At 33.9% G+C, this 16108-nt stretch overlaps 1 protein-coding gene across 2 annotated transcripts in view; it reads left to right on the forward strand.

Moving 5' to 3' along the window:
• ZFPM2 (zinc finger protein, FOG family member 2) overlaps positions 1-16108 on the forward strand; it is a gene marked incomplete at its 5' end in the record, with an annotated part of 480289 nt that overhangs the window by 110581 nt on the left and 353600 nt on the right. For both annotated transcript variants that reach the window (XM_079722314.1, XM_079722315.1), the window contains one exon: positions 15150-15251. In XM_079722314.1, coding sequence (XP_079578440.1) covers positions 15150-15251 — 102 coding nt within the window. The remainder of the gene's footprint in view (positions 1-15149; positions 15252-16108) is intronic.

Here is a 16108-nt window from a genome sequence, read left to right on the forward strand (position 1 = left end):
AAGCCATATTTCTCATTGGACTATAATAAATTAAAGCCTGGATCACTGGCATTTGTCACCATTCCATGTTAAGTAAAGCCACAAAAATATTATCTAGATTCTTAATACTAGAAGAAGAGGAAGAAAAAGCACAGCTTCATGAAGATTTGGTTGTGGGAGTTAGTAACTGCTTATTTTTCACTTGATCCAGTGTCAAACGTTCATGCTATTTTTTTTCCTATTTTCTTCTTTTCATTTTATTATTATTTTTCTCGTTCAGAAGATCTATTTACAGATATTTCATAAATCCTTTTCAGTCACTTTGGTTTCTTTCCTCCTCATTTATGCCTTTAATGACACGTTTTTGCTTCCTCTGATGCTTGGGCAACTGGAATCAGAATCTGCAAAAGGCAGCTCTACCGTACTCACTTTGAGTTCAATAAGGAAGGAGATCTGTACTGGCGACTTTGTTCCTTTTTCTTAACGGGATTAAGAAGCTGAGCTTTTTAAATTCTTGCATATAACATTGGCATTTCCAGGGTGTGTTTGGACCAGGGAGTTCAAAGAGAAGGAATAAAAAAGAAAAGCCAATATGACTTTGTTTTTTACCTTGCTGGAGGAGCTGTTTGTGCAAATCGCCTATAAGCTTATTGACCTGAACCTTTGACTCCTTGTTTTCTCTGGATTTGGCTGGAGTGGAGACACTGATGGAGCCCTGATAGAGCTGATTGAACAGCCCCCAGCTTTGCTTGGCACAGACCTCCCTTCCCTTCTCTGCCCCTCCCCCTCCCTCCACATGACATTGTGCCTTGGCAAACCCTCTGTTTTCCTGGATCCAGTATGTCTTTTTTTTAAATTTATTTAAAAATCATTAAATTTTTCTTGCATAACTCATCGAACAATGCAAAATGGAAGTAATTCTTTTTAGAACATAGAAATAGAAGCTATAATGGTCTCCTACTTTTATTTTTATCTCATAAGATTGGAAAAAGGAAGAAAACATTATGACATTGTGGTATCACTCTTCTGGCCATCTTAAAATCCCCAAAACATAGTTATGTTTGGATCAGTTTGATTTTTTTCTTAAGCCACAATTATTGAAAAAATGAAGGAGCATTTGAAGGCAATTTGTGCTTACAGGGAGTCAGCATTTTCTCATTTTTTTTTTCTTTTGAACCAGAGGGTGTTCAAATTTTGTCCATGACTTAGTATTTTATTTGTAAGAGTCAGATCAAGCTTTATCTGTTTACCTTATCTTTGATCCCAGATATATCATTATAAAAATTTCAACAAAATTAACATGAGTGATTTTATGCAGTGTTGAAATGAGTCATGATGATATCATTTATATGAATCATGTATGATAATATATACTGCTTTTTTGCATATGATGAACTAAATTCATTGTTTTCTCTGTGAGCTGACCATTAACAAATCTCCATTGTGCAATCAGCTAAAGGCATTTTTTAGATATAGTAAAACTTGATAAAATATATAATTACATAATTATAATTTATGAAACAATTTCATATTGTAATACAGTGTGTTTCATTCTGCTTCTAGCTGACTATGTAAAATGTTAAGAGATATTTGCCTGTTTTAGTTATATCTTTATTTTATCAGCATTATTATTGTTTATAATAAAAATTGAAAATTAATATAAAGCCATATTTTACCATTTAGAGAAACTGTCTTTTCTGCTTTGTTGTTATGGTTTCTGCAAATGAGAGAACATTTTTTGACCTATAAAATTTAGTGTAAGTTTGTTGTTTTTCCTACAGTGTTGAAATTCAGGAGAAAAGTAAGAATTTATTTAATCTCCTGTTATTTTATATATGTAAAGCTAAGCATCTGTATATTAGGAGACATCTGAATTATTGATTGACTTTTTCACTTTTAATCTAGTTATTTAATTAATCGTTGATTTTAGCTGAATACCATAAAGGGAAACTATATATTTTTAAGCCCTTTTATTGCTACATTTTCTCAGTGGTATTTTGGGTAGAATGAAGAGCCCATGTTACTGGAAGGAAGTAGTTTTGGTCAAGTAGTAATTATATAAATAGTTATTCTAAATTAAAAATACAGTTTTCAAGTTTATGTTGCTCAAATTAAAAAAAATATATAAAACAATTCATGCAGATCTACACTAGTTTGCCCATCATTTACATCTACTAACTCTCAATTTATTTTTCTATTTAAAGAAAATTACAAGTGTGAATAGCATTAGGGAAGCCTGAGAAGCTAATTTTAATAATATGGAATTAATATGGTTGAAAACTTTGAATCCTACTTTTGGTCCCATAATAATTTGAGATAAAATGTTATTTTAGAGAAACTGATCTCTTGGAAGTAGCCATGCCTTTTCTGCTTTTTATTTTTAAACATCATAAATGATTTAAAAATATTTTCTTGGTTCTGCACTAGCATTTTTTAGGTTTAAATCAAATAAGATTTTCAAAGCTTTTAATCTTCTAATATAAAATTCATAGTTTCTTGTTAGTATGTAAAATTTCTCACAATGTTTTGATTATCATTTGAGAAGCAACAGGCAGTATTAAAGCATTTGCCCTTCCATTACCTGATGGGACAATCTTTACCTCTGGTAGTGCTAGACACAGAATGTGTAAAGGGAAATGTGGAAAACTGCGGTAAGATGAATTTAATTATAGTAATGTAGTCAGTCAGTTTTTTGTTGTTCTTAAAAGGTCAAGTAAAAATAACAGAATGTGTTACACCAATGAAGCAAATACTGATAACGAATGCAGATTGCTGTTTCAGCTTCTTTTAGTAGTTCAGTGAGATTCCAGAGATTGGCACTGAGACTACATACCAATTATAACAATTATAATAATGGTAATAACAACTTCCATTTGGTGACTGCTCCTCAAAGTCAGACATCTTGCTGTACATGTATCATCTCTAATCAACTTACTGTCCTGCAGGGTGGATGTTGTTTCCACCTGCGACTTCCAAAGGTTCAGTAACTTGGCCAAAGTCACAAAATTACTAATGGTTAATATCAAATTCAATCCTAGGTTACTGTACTTACAAAGAATGGGAGCTAATTTCATTTTCTGATGTCCATCATTATGTAATCCTTATAGAAGGAGATGGACACATTGGAAGAAGCCTGGCTGTATGAAGTAGAAAACTCACTTTTTCAAGGTATTTTTAACACTTGTTACACATGACGTGTCAGTCAAGATAAGGGCATACAAAAAAACGACATTTTCAAGGATAAAGTAAATAAATTAGGAGTGTGCTTAAAAGATTTCTTTTGGTCCTCCTTTAAAGACTCTGTCAATATAAACCAGTGTGCAGTAAGTAGAGTTGGCATTTTGATATAATGAGAGCGCTATACTGAAAGCTCTTTAGACTTATTATACTAACTGGAAGATTATGTTACCCTGATTTGGTGGCATGAAATAAGCCACAATTTCTCATTGCTTGTTTTCTTGTGAGGTTGTTTTCAGGTAATTCAAAAGACTGGGGACAACCCAAAATGTGTGTACTTGGGCAGAAGCCAGTAACAAATGGCAAAATGTTTACAAATCCATCAAAACTGTTTGGATAGGAATTTCAGCCCTGTAGAAATGTTTGCAAAGTGAACTCTTTAAAACAGCTTGACCTTAACACAAAATAAGGCCAAATAAAAAGCGGAGAGAGGAAGGAAGGAAGAGGAGAAGAGAGCATTGTTTGCAGCGAAAGCTCTGGGCACTGTGAAAACTTTTCACTTTTCTGAAGGAAATGCAGTGCAGCAGATGGTAAGGGTGGACGTGAGATAAACATAGGAACTGGAAAAGTAAGCAATACATTCTAACAGGTTCTGTATCAAAGATCTGGAGAAGTAGAAAAGATTAGACAAGGAACTGTTCTGAAACTTGACAGTAGCTGTATCTTTACCAAGTCTTACCCACATAGCAGAGATGGAAAGTGGAATTGCACAGACAGTAGGCTGTGATTATATTTTTCTGACAGTGAGAAGGGAAGGTCTTTTTAAGGATTATTTTTAAAGATAGAGATTTATCAAGGTGGAAATCTATAGGACAGATCTATAAAACACTTTGTTCCCCCCTACCTATTTAGCAATGGAATTTGATGTAGCTTCTCTTCTTGCTTTAGAATTAGCACAAGACACTGTATTTTGGGTCTTAGATAATCTTTTCCTTTTGTCAATGCAAATTATGGTCCAGACTAGTTAACTAACACTGAAAATCTATGTTACCTGTTTCTAGTTGTATAAGAATCGGTATATATGAGTGCCTATAAATGACCACACGTGTACAGAGGCAGATAGGGGAATATATAAAGAATGTTCTTATTTCTTAAAGATACAGTCATCTAGTAAAGGAAGGAAAACATATGTACAAGTGAGGCAAGGGAATATGTATATATATATGTATATGTGTGTATATATATATGTGTGTGTGTGTGTGTGTGTGTGTATATATATATATATATATATATATATATGGAGTGGAGGAAATGTTAAGTTTGGGCTGATTAAAGAAGCAGTGTATTCATTCTCAAGCTTCCTTTTGGTAATGTGCATCATTCCAGTATGGAAACTATTCACCAGCATGTGTCTGCCTCATTTAAGCCCGTGTCCTGTGCTCCTACATCCTGTCCTAGTGACTGACTACTAAAAGGGAATACCACAATACAGTAACTCAACAAGAAACAATTCTACAATATGTAGAGTGACACTGATAATAAGAAAGAACAGGGAAAATAGCTAATATCCTAAGGAAAACACAATTTAGAAAAGAATGATGTTTTCTCCATAATACTGGCAGTTTATCTTGGGGACCTTTTAAAGTGGCACTAAAAAAATCAAATAATTAGTAAATGGAATGAAATTTGAAAGTTTATGTAAAATGCATACCTTATCTTCACACTTATCTTTGCCAAAAATATTAAATCTACTCATTCACCTTTTAAATTTATCAGTTGTTCAGTTAGTTTGATGTAGTGTAGTATAGCTTCAGAACTCCTCATTTGCACAGACTCCTTCCAAGGCCCTGCACCTAATTTTGTAATTATAACTTTACACTCTTCTATTAAGAAGAGGCCTCTCAAATTGAATAAACTTCAGGCCCCACAAGGCCTGAATCGACCTCTGTTAGTACCTTCATTAAATATGGATGATCTCATAGGAGACAGCAATGATCAAGAATGTTGTTTGGTTTCAACTTCCTAATTTTTGGAAAACCTTGAATAAGATTCCTAAAATGTTTTGGCACTTATAGTAGATATCTGAATTTAAAATCTGTTATCATTCTAGGATAAGTTGCCCTGAGCCTAAAGAGAGTATAAATACTCATGAAAGCACTGTGTTAAAAATTAAAGCAGAGAGGGGAAAACATTCTCCCACACATCTGAAAATCTAGGTGATGCCGTGGATGCTATCTCTGTTTTTCTTGTGTTATCAGCAGCCAAGGACCTCTTGCTGGCCCTGAGGGAGGAGGTGCTATGGGAAGACCTTGTGGTAAGAAGAGTTTGAATGGGTCTCTTGATAACATTCTGGGACTATCCCTGGTGGTGGAAGCTGGATATGGATCTGAGTTTGGACAGGGCTGACGTAACCTACAATACTTCTTTTTCTCCTCCCACAGATATGAAAAACTTCATTAGGATTAGATTCAGCTATAACAATAGGTTCCTGGAAGCTGCCCCAGGACTCTCCCATTTACAATCCATTGTCCAGAACTTAGTCTTAAGGAGTGGTCCACCTCAAGAAAAGGGAGGCTGGGAAATGTGGTCTTTATTATTAGGTGGCCACTTGCCCACCTCTAAGTTCTGTTACTATGGAGGGTTTTCAGTTTTGCAAAGGGCATTGTTTTTATTCATCTTTGCTTGATTATTGGAATAATGAATGACTGAAAGCATTGTGGCAGTCAGTCCATGCTACATGCATGTTTCTGCAATCCAATAAATATTTATTGAATACCTACTATATCAGACATTATGGGACATGCTGTGATTACCATGTGAGTAAATGCAGTGAAGGTCCTGGCTATTTTGGAATTTACCTTACAGTGAGGAGGCAGACATTAATAAAATATTCACATAGTGGTACAGGGCGGTTTGAAAGAGTGAGGAAGGTCAAAGCGTTCTTAAGATTGTGACACGTGAGTTGGTATCTAATGCTGAATTAAATAGGTAAAAAGAAGTAGTAGGGTTCAGACAGAGGGAACAGCAAGTGGTTAGCAAGAGACTAGTGAGCGCAGATTGTGGTGGGACTGTGGTAGGAGTTGACCCAGGAGAGAGATGTATGAGCCAGAGAGATCAGGAAGGACAATGATCGTAGGGTGAAGGACAGGAAATAATGAGAGGAAGCATAAGAGAGGAAGATAAATACTTTGAAAGCTGAAGCATTACAGGCAAATCTGAGCTTCCCATAAGCCATAGTAGAGAGAGAAAATGAAAGAGTAAGATATATGTAATTCCAATGGTCAAGCAGTAGAAAAAACAGGGTTTATCAGAAGAAATAAATGTTATCCCCTATTTGTGAGCTCTGAGAGTCATTTATCATCATTAGGGTATTTGAACTAGTGTTGGAAAAAGGGCATTCAGATATAGACCGAAGTCTTTGTTAGCTGCTGTCCCACAATATGCATTCTCCATTGGCCTTGGCTTTTTGGATGTGTGGCTTGAATAAAGTCTATTTATAATGAGTAAATTATATTGTGGTGATGGAGCGCTATGGTAATGAGTGATTGCTTATGACTCATATTCTTAAATGGATTATGAGAAAGGAGAAGGTCTCTGGAATGAATTGTTAAACAGGAAAGAATAAACAATTAGGTTATATGAAGAGCAATATTCAAAGATCATAACTTTCTCAAATTGGTTTGATCTTTCTGTGTAGACGAGGTTGGCTTGTTGGGGAGACAATTTCAGAGATTGTAAGGTTTGGCTTTACTTTTTGTTATTGTTGATGATGATGATGGCGATAGTGATGATGATGGTGGTGGTAATGATTTCCTAAAGGGAATGCTGGGTTTGAAGCTTGAAGACTGAGTCCAGAAAACTGAAAGCTAGTGGTTTCCTGATGGCAGAACGACAGAGTGAATAGGTCAATTACAGTTCAGAGTATTATCATTTACAGACCATCAGGCATTACTTTGTCTCCTCTTTGGAACAAGATGTGCTTTAATTTTGTAGAATCCTCCTCTGAGTGGAATATAGTAGTTGCAGTGAATTTTCTTTTTAGTTGCAGTGAGGTTCTCTTATTTGTTTGTTTTGGTTTGGGGAGGGGGAGCTGGGGAAGAGAAAATAAAAATTATTTAAATGCAAACTTTGAAATATGTATTTTAGAAACATTTTTCTTATATATTTGACTCTTTCAAGTGCTCATTGTGAGAAATAATGAGGAGTGAGAATTCTTGAATGATAGATACACTGCTGAGAATTTGCCTTATTTTATCTCATGTGGAAATTTCCCTTATGTTCCAAATCTCAAACGAACTTAAACTTTGAGAAAAATACTTTTCACGTAGAGGCTGATACTGACATCAGGAATAAATGTTCAGGACTGTAGAAAGAATTTATAAATCACTGTTCTTCCTAAGTTGTCAATACTTTCAATGTGACTTTTATCTGATACAGTTACCATAAACGTTAGTATTTTCAATAATTTTCCCTTATTAACTGAAATAAAATGCCACAAATTACAGTAGTTATGCATTGACTGTAGAGATTGAGTTTCCTTTTCAAAATGACAGACTTAGCCCAGGACCACTGTCATCAAATATTTCAGGATTGTTTCCTGATCTGGGGTCTGAAAGTTTATAATCAAACAAATGTGGATTCTATTTTTTTATCTGTTCAATTCATACTCTGAGGTATGAAAAAGGCTATTATATAAGTTACAAGGAAATCACATGCATTTAAAGAAATGTTTGTGTACTTACTATTAACTCTCCAGAACACGGCAAAATCCTACATTTTCTTATACATTTATAGTAAGTCCAGGGAAACTTTAGTTAGACATGATTATGGGAATCCACAGAATAATGAACGTATTCTTTTTAAATGGTCGTAGTATTTAGATTTTTTTTAGGTATTAGCAAAAAAGGGTAACAATTGCATGTTTTTTATTTTTTGTCTCTGGAGATAAACTGTGTCTGTAATTTGGCAATGCAGAGTTAATTTACCCTGGCACCTTTGTTTGGATAAGCTATAACCAAACAATTGTTTTAAGCCAAACCATATTGTGAGGCTATTAGGCAGAGCAGACACAAACTGAATCTTAAACTTAAATGTCCTCACCCTTCAATACGAACTGCAGTTTTCTGTCTTTGACTGTTACAGTCCTTTAACCAAAGCTATCTTGTCTGATGATAAAACCATAAGTGTATGAAGCTCACACATTTTTCATCTCTTTTATGACCTTATCTTTCATGAGCGGCTTCTGTGAAGGTATCCTAACTATAGGAAGCACCTGGAACACATATGTGATATCTGTTCTCTGATAAGCAGTTGTGAACAAGAAAGTAGATCTGTCACTTCTGAACTGTTCATTGTTAAAAAATACTTTGATGATTTAGCTGATTGCAAAATACATTATAGGGATGACTAACAGCTACAGTAACACTCCTAGTCAAGAAAGTTCAATAGTTATATTGTACAGGAATTTCTATAAGAGGTTAATATTGATAGGAACTACGTGGATTAAAAGAGCAGGACTGAGAAAGGCTGTTTGCTTGCATGACTGCTTTCAAACACTGCTGCTGTTTTGTGCTGAGAAAGTGACTGCCTCAGGATGTGGCAAATCTTTAATTTCTACAGGAATATCTAACTTTCAGTGAAAAGATATTTATTTGTGTTTTTGAAATTATTTTTGCCTTGCAAGTAGAGCCACTGCTTTTACCACCTTGCCAACAATACCTAATATGGAATTAAAAGATTCTGTTTCGTGTGTTCCAAAGACTTTATTTTAGTGCATTTCCCCAAGTCATTTGTGCTGTGTATTATAGTGCTCAAATAACACCTTCAATTTCCTCCTATAGGGCTTTCATTGATTCTGAAAACTAGACTAAGAAAAATGGAAGGGCCCACAAAATACGTATGATATCTTTTAAAAGGACAACAAAAGAGTTTAATCTTGCAATGGAAAACCATTAACTCCATAGCCATAATTTTAGAAATATTATAGATTTTGTTACCACTTGACATTTATTCCATTTCATCATTTTATGAATCGGTCTCTGGATATATATATATAGTGGTTATCCCATTAAATGTGTTTGTGCTTTGCTAAAAATACACTTAAACTTCTATTTATGTATATGAATTATGTGAATAAAGAATTTAGCAAATAAATGAATGCATGTCAAATGCATTCATAGGTGTTTCTGTAATTCTCTTCCTAGCATCCTTTCTCTCTTCCTTTCCTCTTCCTACCAACAAAGCTTTTGAAGCAATATCTGAACAAACTTGTCATTATTATCTTAGCTATTAATTATTCATGCCATTTTTTCATAAGCTACTCTAGAGTGCTGATTTCAAACATATAAGAATCAAAAATGGATAGAAGTTAAAAAAGAAGATGGTCAATGAAGTCATTTCCATTCAAATCAAGAAGAGGCTGGAGTTGGGTTAATATCAAAATAAAGTTCTATTTATGAATTTTCCATGAGAATAAATATATTGATAGGAAAGCAGCAAGTCTCTATTGTAAGGGTAAAATGCTGTTTCTTAAAAGTAATTTAGAGATTTCATATTCGATTAAGTTATTTTTTAATCATTTCATTTTTCATTAGTAAAAAGATTAAAAATGAATTAGGTGAAAACATTACCATAAAAATGAGAGCTAGTTTCCTGAAATAAACTTAGATGATGAAGGGTCTGGAAGTTGAAAAACGTGACATATTTTAGTTATTAAATAGTTCTGAAAGCAATTAATTAGTAAATGTAATGATATTGCAATAGGTTATGTTTAAAAGAATGAAACCAAAATCTAATTTTCTAACTGCACAGTGAGCAATGGTTATTGATTAAGCATCTGTATGTAGTTTGATTTTACAAAGTTCCAAGTAAAATAGTACACCTAAAAAAAATAATGAAGAAACAGGGTTTATATATGATGAGGAGAAAGCAGCTATCTGATCACATCCTGCTGTCTTTATTGTTTGACATCCAGTAGACTTTGACTATAATATTCTAATGGGTTTGGAGTACGGTCTTTGGAGTTGGACTGACTTGGAATCAATTCTTGGCTCTGCCACTTACTAGCAATGTGCTTAGGCATCTTCTCACATATCTGCCTATTAGTTTACTCTTCTGAAATATAGGGATAATAATGCATGGCAGAGTCGTTTATGTGATGTTCGAGAAGCACTTAGCTAGTGCTGAGTGGTGCTCAAGAAATGGTAGCCATGTTTAGGTTTACTATAGAATCTGAGCTTTGTGACATGCTCTCTGCTTTATTCATCTTTATGATTTCAGTATTTGGCACGTAGCAGACACTGAGATGAATATAAATTCAATTCTGACACGTTTTGTTTTCTACACCCAAGTATATCATTTCATATGACGTTCTTATGCTTTTGGGCATCTTTCCCTTTTTTGCTTTCTTTAAGAAAACACAATTTAATCAGCCAACGACTTTCTTCTTCTCTCCCAGGATTTATTTTTATTAATGTGATATATATTGCACATTTACGCAGTTTTCATAAATGGTTTAAAATAGTTGTAAAATGTAATTTCTTTAGAGCTGTTAATTGTGTACAATCAACTATTTTTACAGTGCTTCTTTAACTGAGTACTCTGCAATATTTATTTTCAGTAGTTTTCTAATTATATGTGCTGCATAATCAAACAAATTAGAGCAAATTGTTCCATGAATCAGGATTATCAATACTGATTATTGCTCCAGATGTGGCACAAGTTGAAATCTAAGCTCTACAGTTCTGATTTGGCAGTTAAGTGACACTTAATGAAGGTATTTTATTATATGAAATTACTAGTTCATTCTGAGTAATTTACTAAATTTCTGTGTGCGTCAAATGTCTGCTGAGATTTGTCGTCATCCTGCCATTTTCTTTTCCTAGTAGTTACTGGATGAAAATGATCATGGGTAAATTTGTCCCATACTAAATGAAGGGAAGGGCTTCATTCAGTTAACTATCAAACAATAGGAGTATTTCTTGAACTATTTCTTGTCAGCATCTTAAAACTTTGTCTGGATGCTGTTCTTACATCACTGAAATGTCTTTAGTTTCACCACCTTCAAGTTGTCATTTTTCCTGTGCAGTAACTTAATTACTGTAATCTTTTTCTTTGGGGAGATGGTTCTCATTTTTAACCTGGAAAATGGTTTTCAATTATGGAGCCTCAGAACATTAAATCTACGGAGTTCAGATTCATCTAAGATTATGCCTCCAAAATTTCAGGTATTTTATTGGCTTCTTCCTCCAGAAAGCTTCCGTGACACCAAGTTTTCATTAAGTGTCATGCCTGTATGCTCCTGTCACATCATGGACTGCTCCCATGAAAGCATTCATCACATGGGGTTGCAGTCTATTGATTGGTCTCTGTCCTACTCTATAAGTTTTATGAGAGAAGGAACCATCTTTGTTTTGTATTCGTAGTGCTCAGGGGCTCAAGAGTAGTATTTTAATCAGTTAATAAAGAATGCTTTATGTCACTTCCATTCAATAAAGACAGACATTCATAGATCTAAGTAAATTCTTTTAACTTCTACATGTTGTGATTACTTTGCAGTGTATTCTTCCAAACGTACTTGTTTCTCACTATATTTCTGAATACTTTTCCTTCCAAATATGTAATTTGCCTAATAAAATATTTTAGAGTAGACTTAATTCTAGTCTCACAAAAATTGGGGTGAAGAATGTCTGAGACATGAGTCAGAGTGTTGTTATGGATTGAGTGGGGGAAAATTGAAAGACTGGAGGTCTGACAAGGTATGTTCATAGAAACTCAATAAATATATGTTCATTACTGTATTTGTGTCACATGATCTCATCAGTTCCCCACTGTAATACCTCTAATGCTTCTCCCTGTCTTCAATATGAAGGTAGAACTCCAAAAATAATTATAAGGTTCTCCATGGTCAATGTCATTTTATGCTTTCAGTCTCTGAATTTCCATATCTTATGTGCTCTCATTTGGAATTATTCATGGACTATCCTGATTGTTTTCATCAGTGGTTACCTCTCTTATGCATGTGGCCTGTCTCCTTAACTAGATTATATGGTCCTTAAGAGAAAGTATTTTTTTCTTTTTCATATATTTCATTGTATCTTCAAAAATATGCCTTGTAAGTATTAACTATTGATTGAACTGTGCATGGCACAGTGTATTTCCAACAAATTAAAATGTGAATAGTAAAAGTCAGGAAGATTTACTTCTCTGTGCGAACATAGGATGATACAATTAATACCTGAGTATGAAACTTAACTTCTACAAGTAGTTCTGGCCAGAATTTTACTCTCTGTTCTCTGGGCCCTTGGATGTGTGATTTTTTAACAGCATAGTCTCATGCTCGCTTGTTTATGCATTGCTCTGTGACTAATATTCAACTGTTTCAGGTGTGTGTGGTTCTCTCTTCAACTGGTGGGGTAGAGAGGGGAAGCAAGAAAGGATGTTTTGGAAAGACTGCTAACTGACAGGAGACTCAAATTTAATTCCTAACCTTGTACAAACTGCTGACTTTGGTGGTCTTTATGGTGCCTCTCCATGCACCCTCATATGCCTACTGCTCTGCTTGTTAGGGAAAGGAGATCCACCTAAAGCTGCTTCAGTCTGTAACCCCTGGAATGACTGGGAGGCATTTACTGCTGAAGCATGAGAAGGCTTGGGGGAGATGCCTTATGTAGTGATAAATGTTGTTAACTATAAGACCATAGATAAGTTACTGACCCTATCTGTGCATCAATTTCCTGATCAGTAAATTTTGTCTAATTTGGGTTAGATGGTCTCCAGCATCCTCTCTGATGCTCACATCCCTATGTTTCAAGACTCACAAGACACAAGAAAAGTGCTTGGAAGGCATGCATGTTGTTTAAAAATTATAGGTCACATGCTGTACTCTTTTTTCTACTCTCTTTCCTTTGTAAACTCCCCATGCATTTTCCTTTGTAAACTGCCCTGCATTCGTGCCTAGAGTTAAACCTTCATTCAGTCTGTGGAAATGCAAGCAAAAGGTCACTCATCTATGTGGTAGATTCTAGTATGGATTCTAGTCCCCATGAAAAATAAAGTGTTGGTAAAGTCAGTATATATTACTCTAAATTGGGTCACACATCCCTCGTAGCACTCAAGAAGGTTGGGTGGTACACTGATATTGTATTAAGTAACATTGACTCAGTTGGTGAGAAAGTTTTCAAGTTTCTTATATTCTTTCAATCTACTGCAAGGCCATAGAGCCCACTCGTGTGTGCAGGCTGAGAACTAGCCCTATCTGTATCTGAAAAGTGAGAGATCTCTTAACCCTGATCTCCTAAGATAACTGGTTCATGCGTCTGTGTTCTATGTGACCTACAAAAAAGGAGCACAGAAGATTCAAACTCTTATCTTATTACTGAGCCTTTGTACCTTTCTTATGGTTCTTGGATCTTGTCTTGCATTCTCGTTATTTGTGAACTCTCTTTAATGAGTTTTATACTACTTTCAAAAAGGTATTTTTCCATATATATGCTACTATACCTACTACAGTCCCTTAAACCTGGTAGATGCTTAATAAACATTTTCTGGAGAGAATTTCATTGCTGTTCATTTTGATAATCCAGAAAGGAAGAGATAACTCAGTTTTCAAAGAGCCTCCAATTCCACACATGGGGTTCGGTGCTGTGGGGTATGTGTAGGAGCCAATGCTCCTCCGTTAAGGAAACTAAGTTCAACAGAGCTGTCACTGGGTTTCTACATTATCTCTCTTTACTTTTATTCCACTTTTTAAAGTGATTCATTTTGTGCAGCTATATATAGAAATGAATATAAAATTTGTGAAGTTTAAACTTCAAAACTCATATCAACATCACACTAATGTCATTGTAGTAAGAATTGTTTCCTGAAAATTTTGTATTTTCTAGGTTACTTTGAAAGATTTTAAGAATTCAGTGTATTTTTTGTATAATAATATAAAGATTTAAGTACTATTAGAGATTTAACAACTATGTGGGAAATAGTTATTAAATACTTCAGAGGGCAAGCGATTTAACTTTAAAAATTTAGCATTATTAGATTAAAGGTTTAGTTACCCTGTTTTTAGTATACATTCTTTTCATTTCTGTCATCACATTTTCTTGTCATTCTGTTTTCTGATTTCTGTTATCCTTTATAAGTAGGAATGATTAATATATTTGTGTGCACTGTCTTAAAGTCAATTACTTTCCTTTAAAAAGCAGCAGTACCTTGTTACATTATCAGTTAAAATGAAGGTACCTACAAATTGGACTCTTAACTTTTAAAATGTGATTGCATGTTAAGGTGTTTCTCCTTCTTTGCCATAAGTATACTTTTGCTCAAAATATATTACATTGTTTTTCTTTTCTTATGTGAAAATGAAGGCATGATTTTGTACAAACTAGCTATGCTTCTTCAAGAACAAGCATAGGTTTATAGCTTCTTGCATTGTGAAGACTTGTGTCACTGGCTCATCTTATATGACAATAATTCAATTATGACCTTTTTATACCCATTTAAAAAATAAATACAAACAAGTTTTAGCAAGCTTAATGCTGGGGAAAAAGAAAATCTTCTTCAAAATAACCTAAATTCAACCCAAACATAAGTATGTCTTTTCCTATGGTATTTCTTTTCTGCTGCATATTGCCTTTATAAAAATGTAATTTGAAAATAAGCATGTTACAGTTTTCTGTATTGAAAGCACTACAATAATTACATACTGCTTTTTATTTTCTTCTTCTGTCTAATATTAATAATTCCAAATGAAAAATTTTATGGAGATGTTTTTAATGTTTATAGCAGTTTGTTTATTTATGACAAATGTTGATTTTCTTTATTATAAAGCCACAATAGTTATCAAAATGATTAATCGTAGACCTATGTCAATATAATGACAATATTTGTAACAAATATGTAATTAGATATATGCTATGGACATACCTCTAGGAGGATTTGAATTTCAAATAGAGGGCTTTAATCATGTCCCTTCCTCTTTGCTTGTTGGTATTTTCTAGGTGATGATGAAGGAGTCCAGGAGACAGCAGAATCAGATGGGGACACACAGTCAGAGAAACCGGGGCAACCTGGAGTTGAGATAGACGACTGGGATGGACCAGGTAGGACAAAAAATTTAAAATTCAACCATCTGTTGCTACTATGAGGAATTCACTTTTTTTTTCTTAAATTTTAATTAAATTATAAAACTCTCACTTTTGATTTAAAAAAATATTTATGTGTATGTCGGTTAAATGGAAGGCTGAATAAATATCATAATTTAAAGAGGATTTTTATCTTTGATAAATAAACTATAAAAACCAAAGTGTTATCACTGCTTGAAGTTTTTCATCTTTGTTTTCTTTCATACTCATGTAGGAATTCAGTTAATTCTACTTGTTTTTTCTTTGAACAGAGATCTTTGTGCTGTATCCACATTCAAATTGGGCATACTTTTAAAGCTTCAAACAAATAACAATACTCCAAAGAAATACTTTTAGTATAGTCATGTTGTAAGTCATAGATTGAATCCCAGTATGTGTTTAGAAGTTTATAAAACATTAACAGATGCCCCACTTTGATTCAAGGTTTTGGTAATATTTTTATTTTTATGAATGAAAATTAAATTTGATTTTAAAGTTCATTGATATTTAATCATTTCAAGAAAAACAAAAACTGTTACAATACTCCAAAAGACCAACACAATTGTATATAAATATGTACAGTTCGTAAGAACTCTGTGGCTAAAAACCTTTATATTTGGTGCCAACTAATTTACAATTGATGGTATATTTATAAATGGAGACTGTTATGTCATAGGGCTTAAGGATATAAGCGAGTTTTGAAATAGTTTTAGCCGTGATTTCCAAAGCAGTAACATTTTTCATTAAGAAAGATCCCTATATTTCAATCACATTTTCACCCTTGCATGACTTTGCAAATTGCTCTCTGCTGTGCATGAAGAAGAGAGGAACTCCAG

The sequence above is a fragment of the Hyperoodon ampullatus genome (assembly GCF_949752795.1).
Source record: "Hyperoodon ampullatus genome assembly, chromosome: 17".
In the NCBI taxonomy this organism is placed as follows: Eukaryota; Metazoa; Chordata; class Mammalia; order Artiodactyla; family Ziphiidae; genus Hyperoodon; species Hyperoodon ampullatus.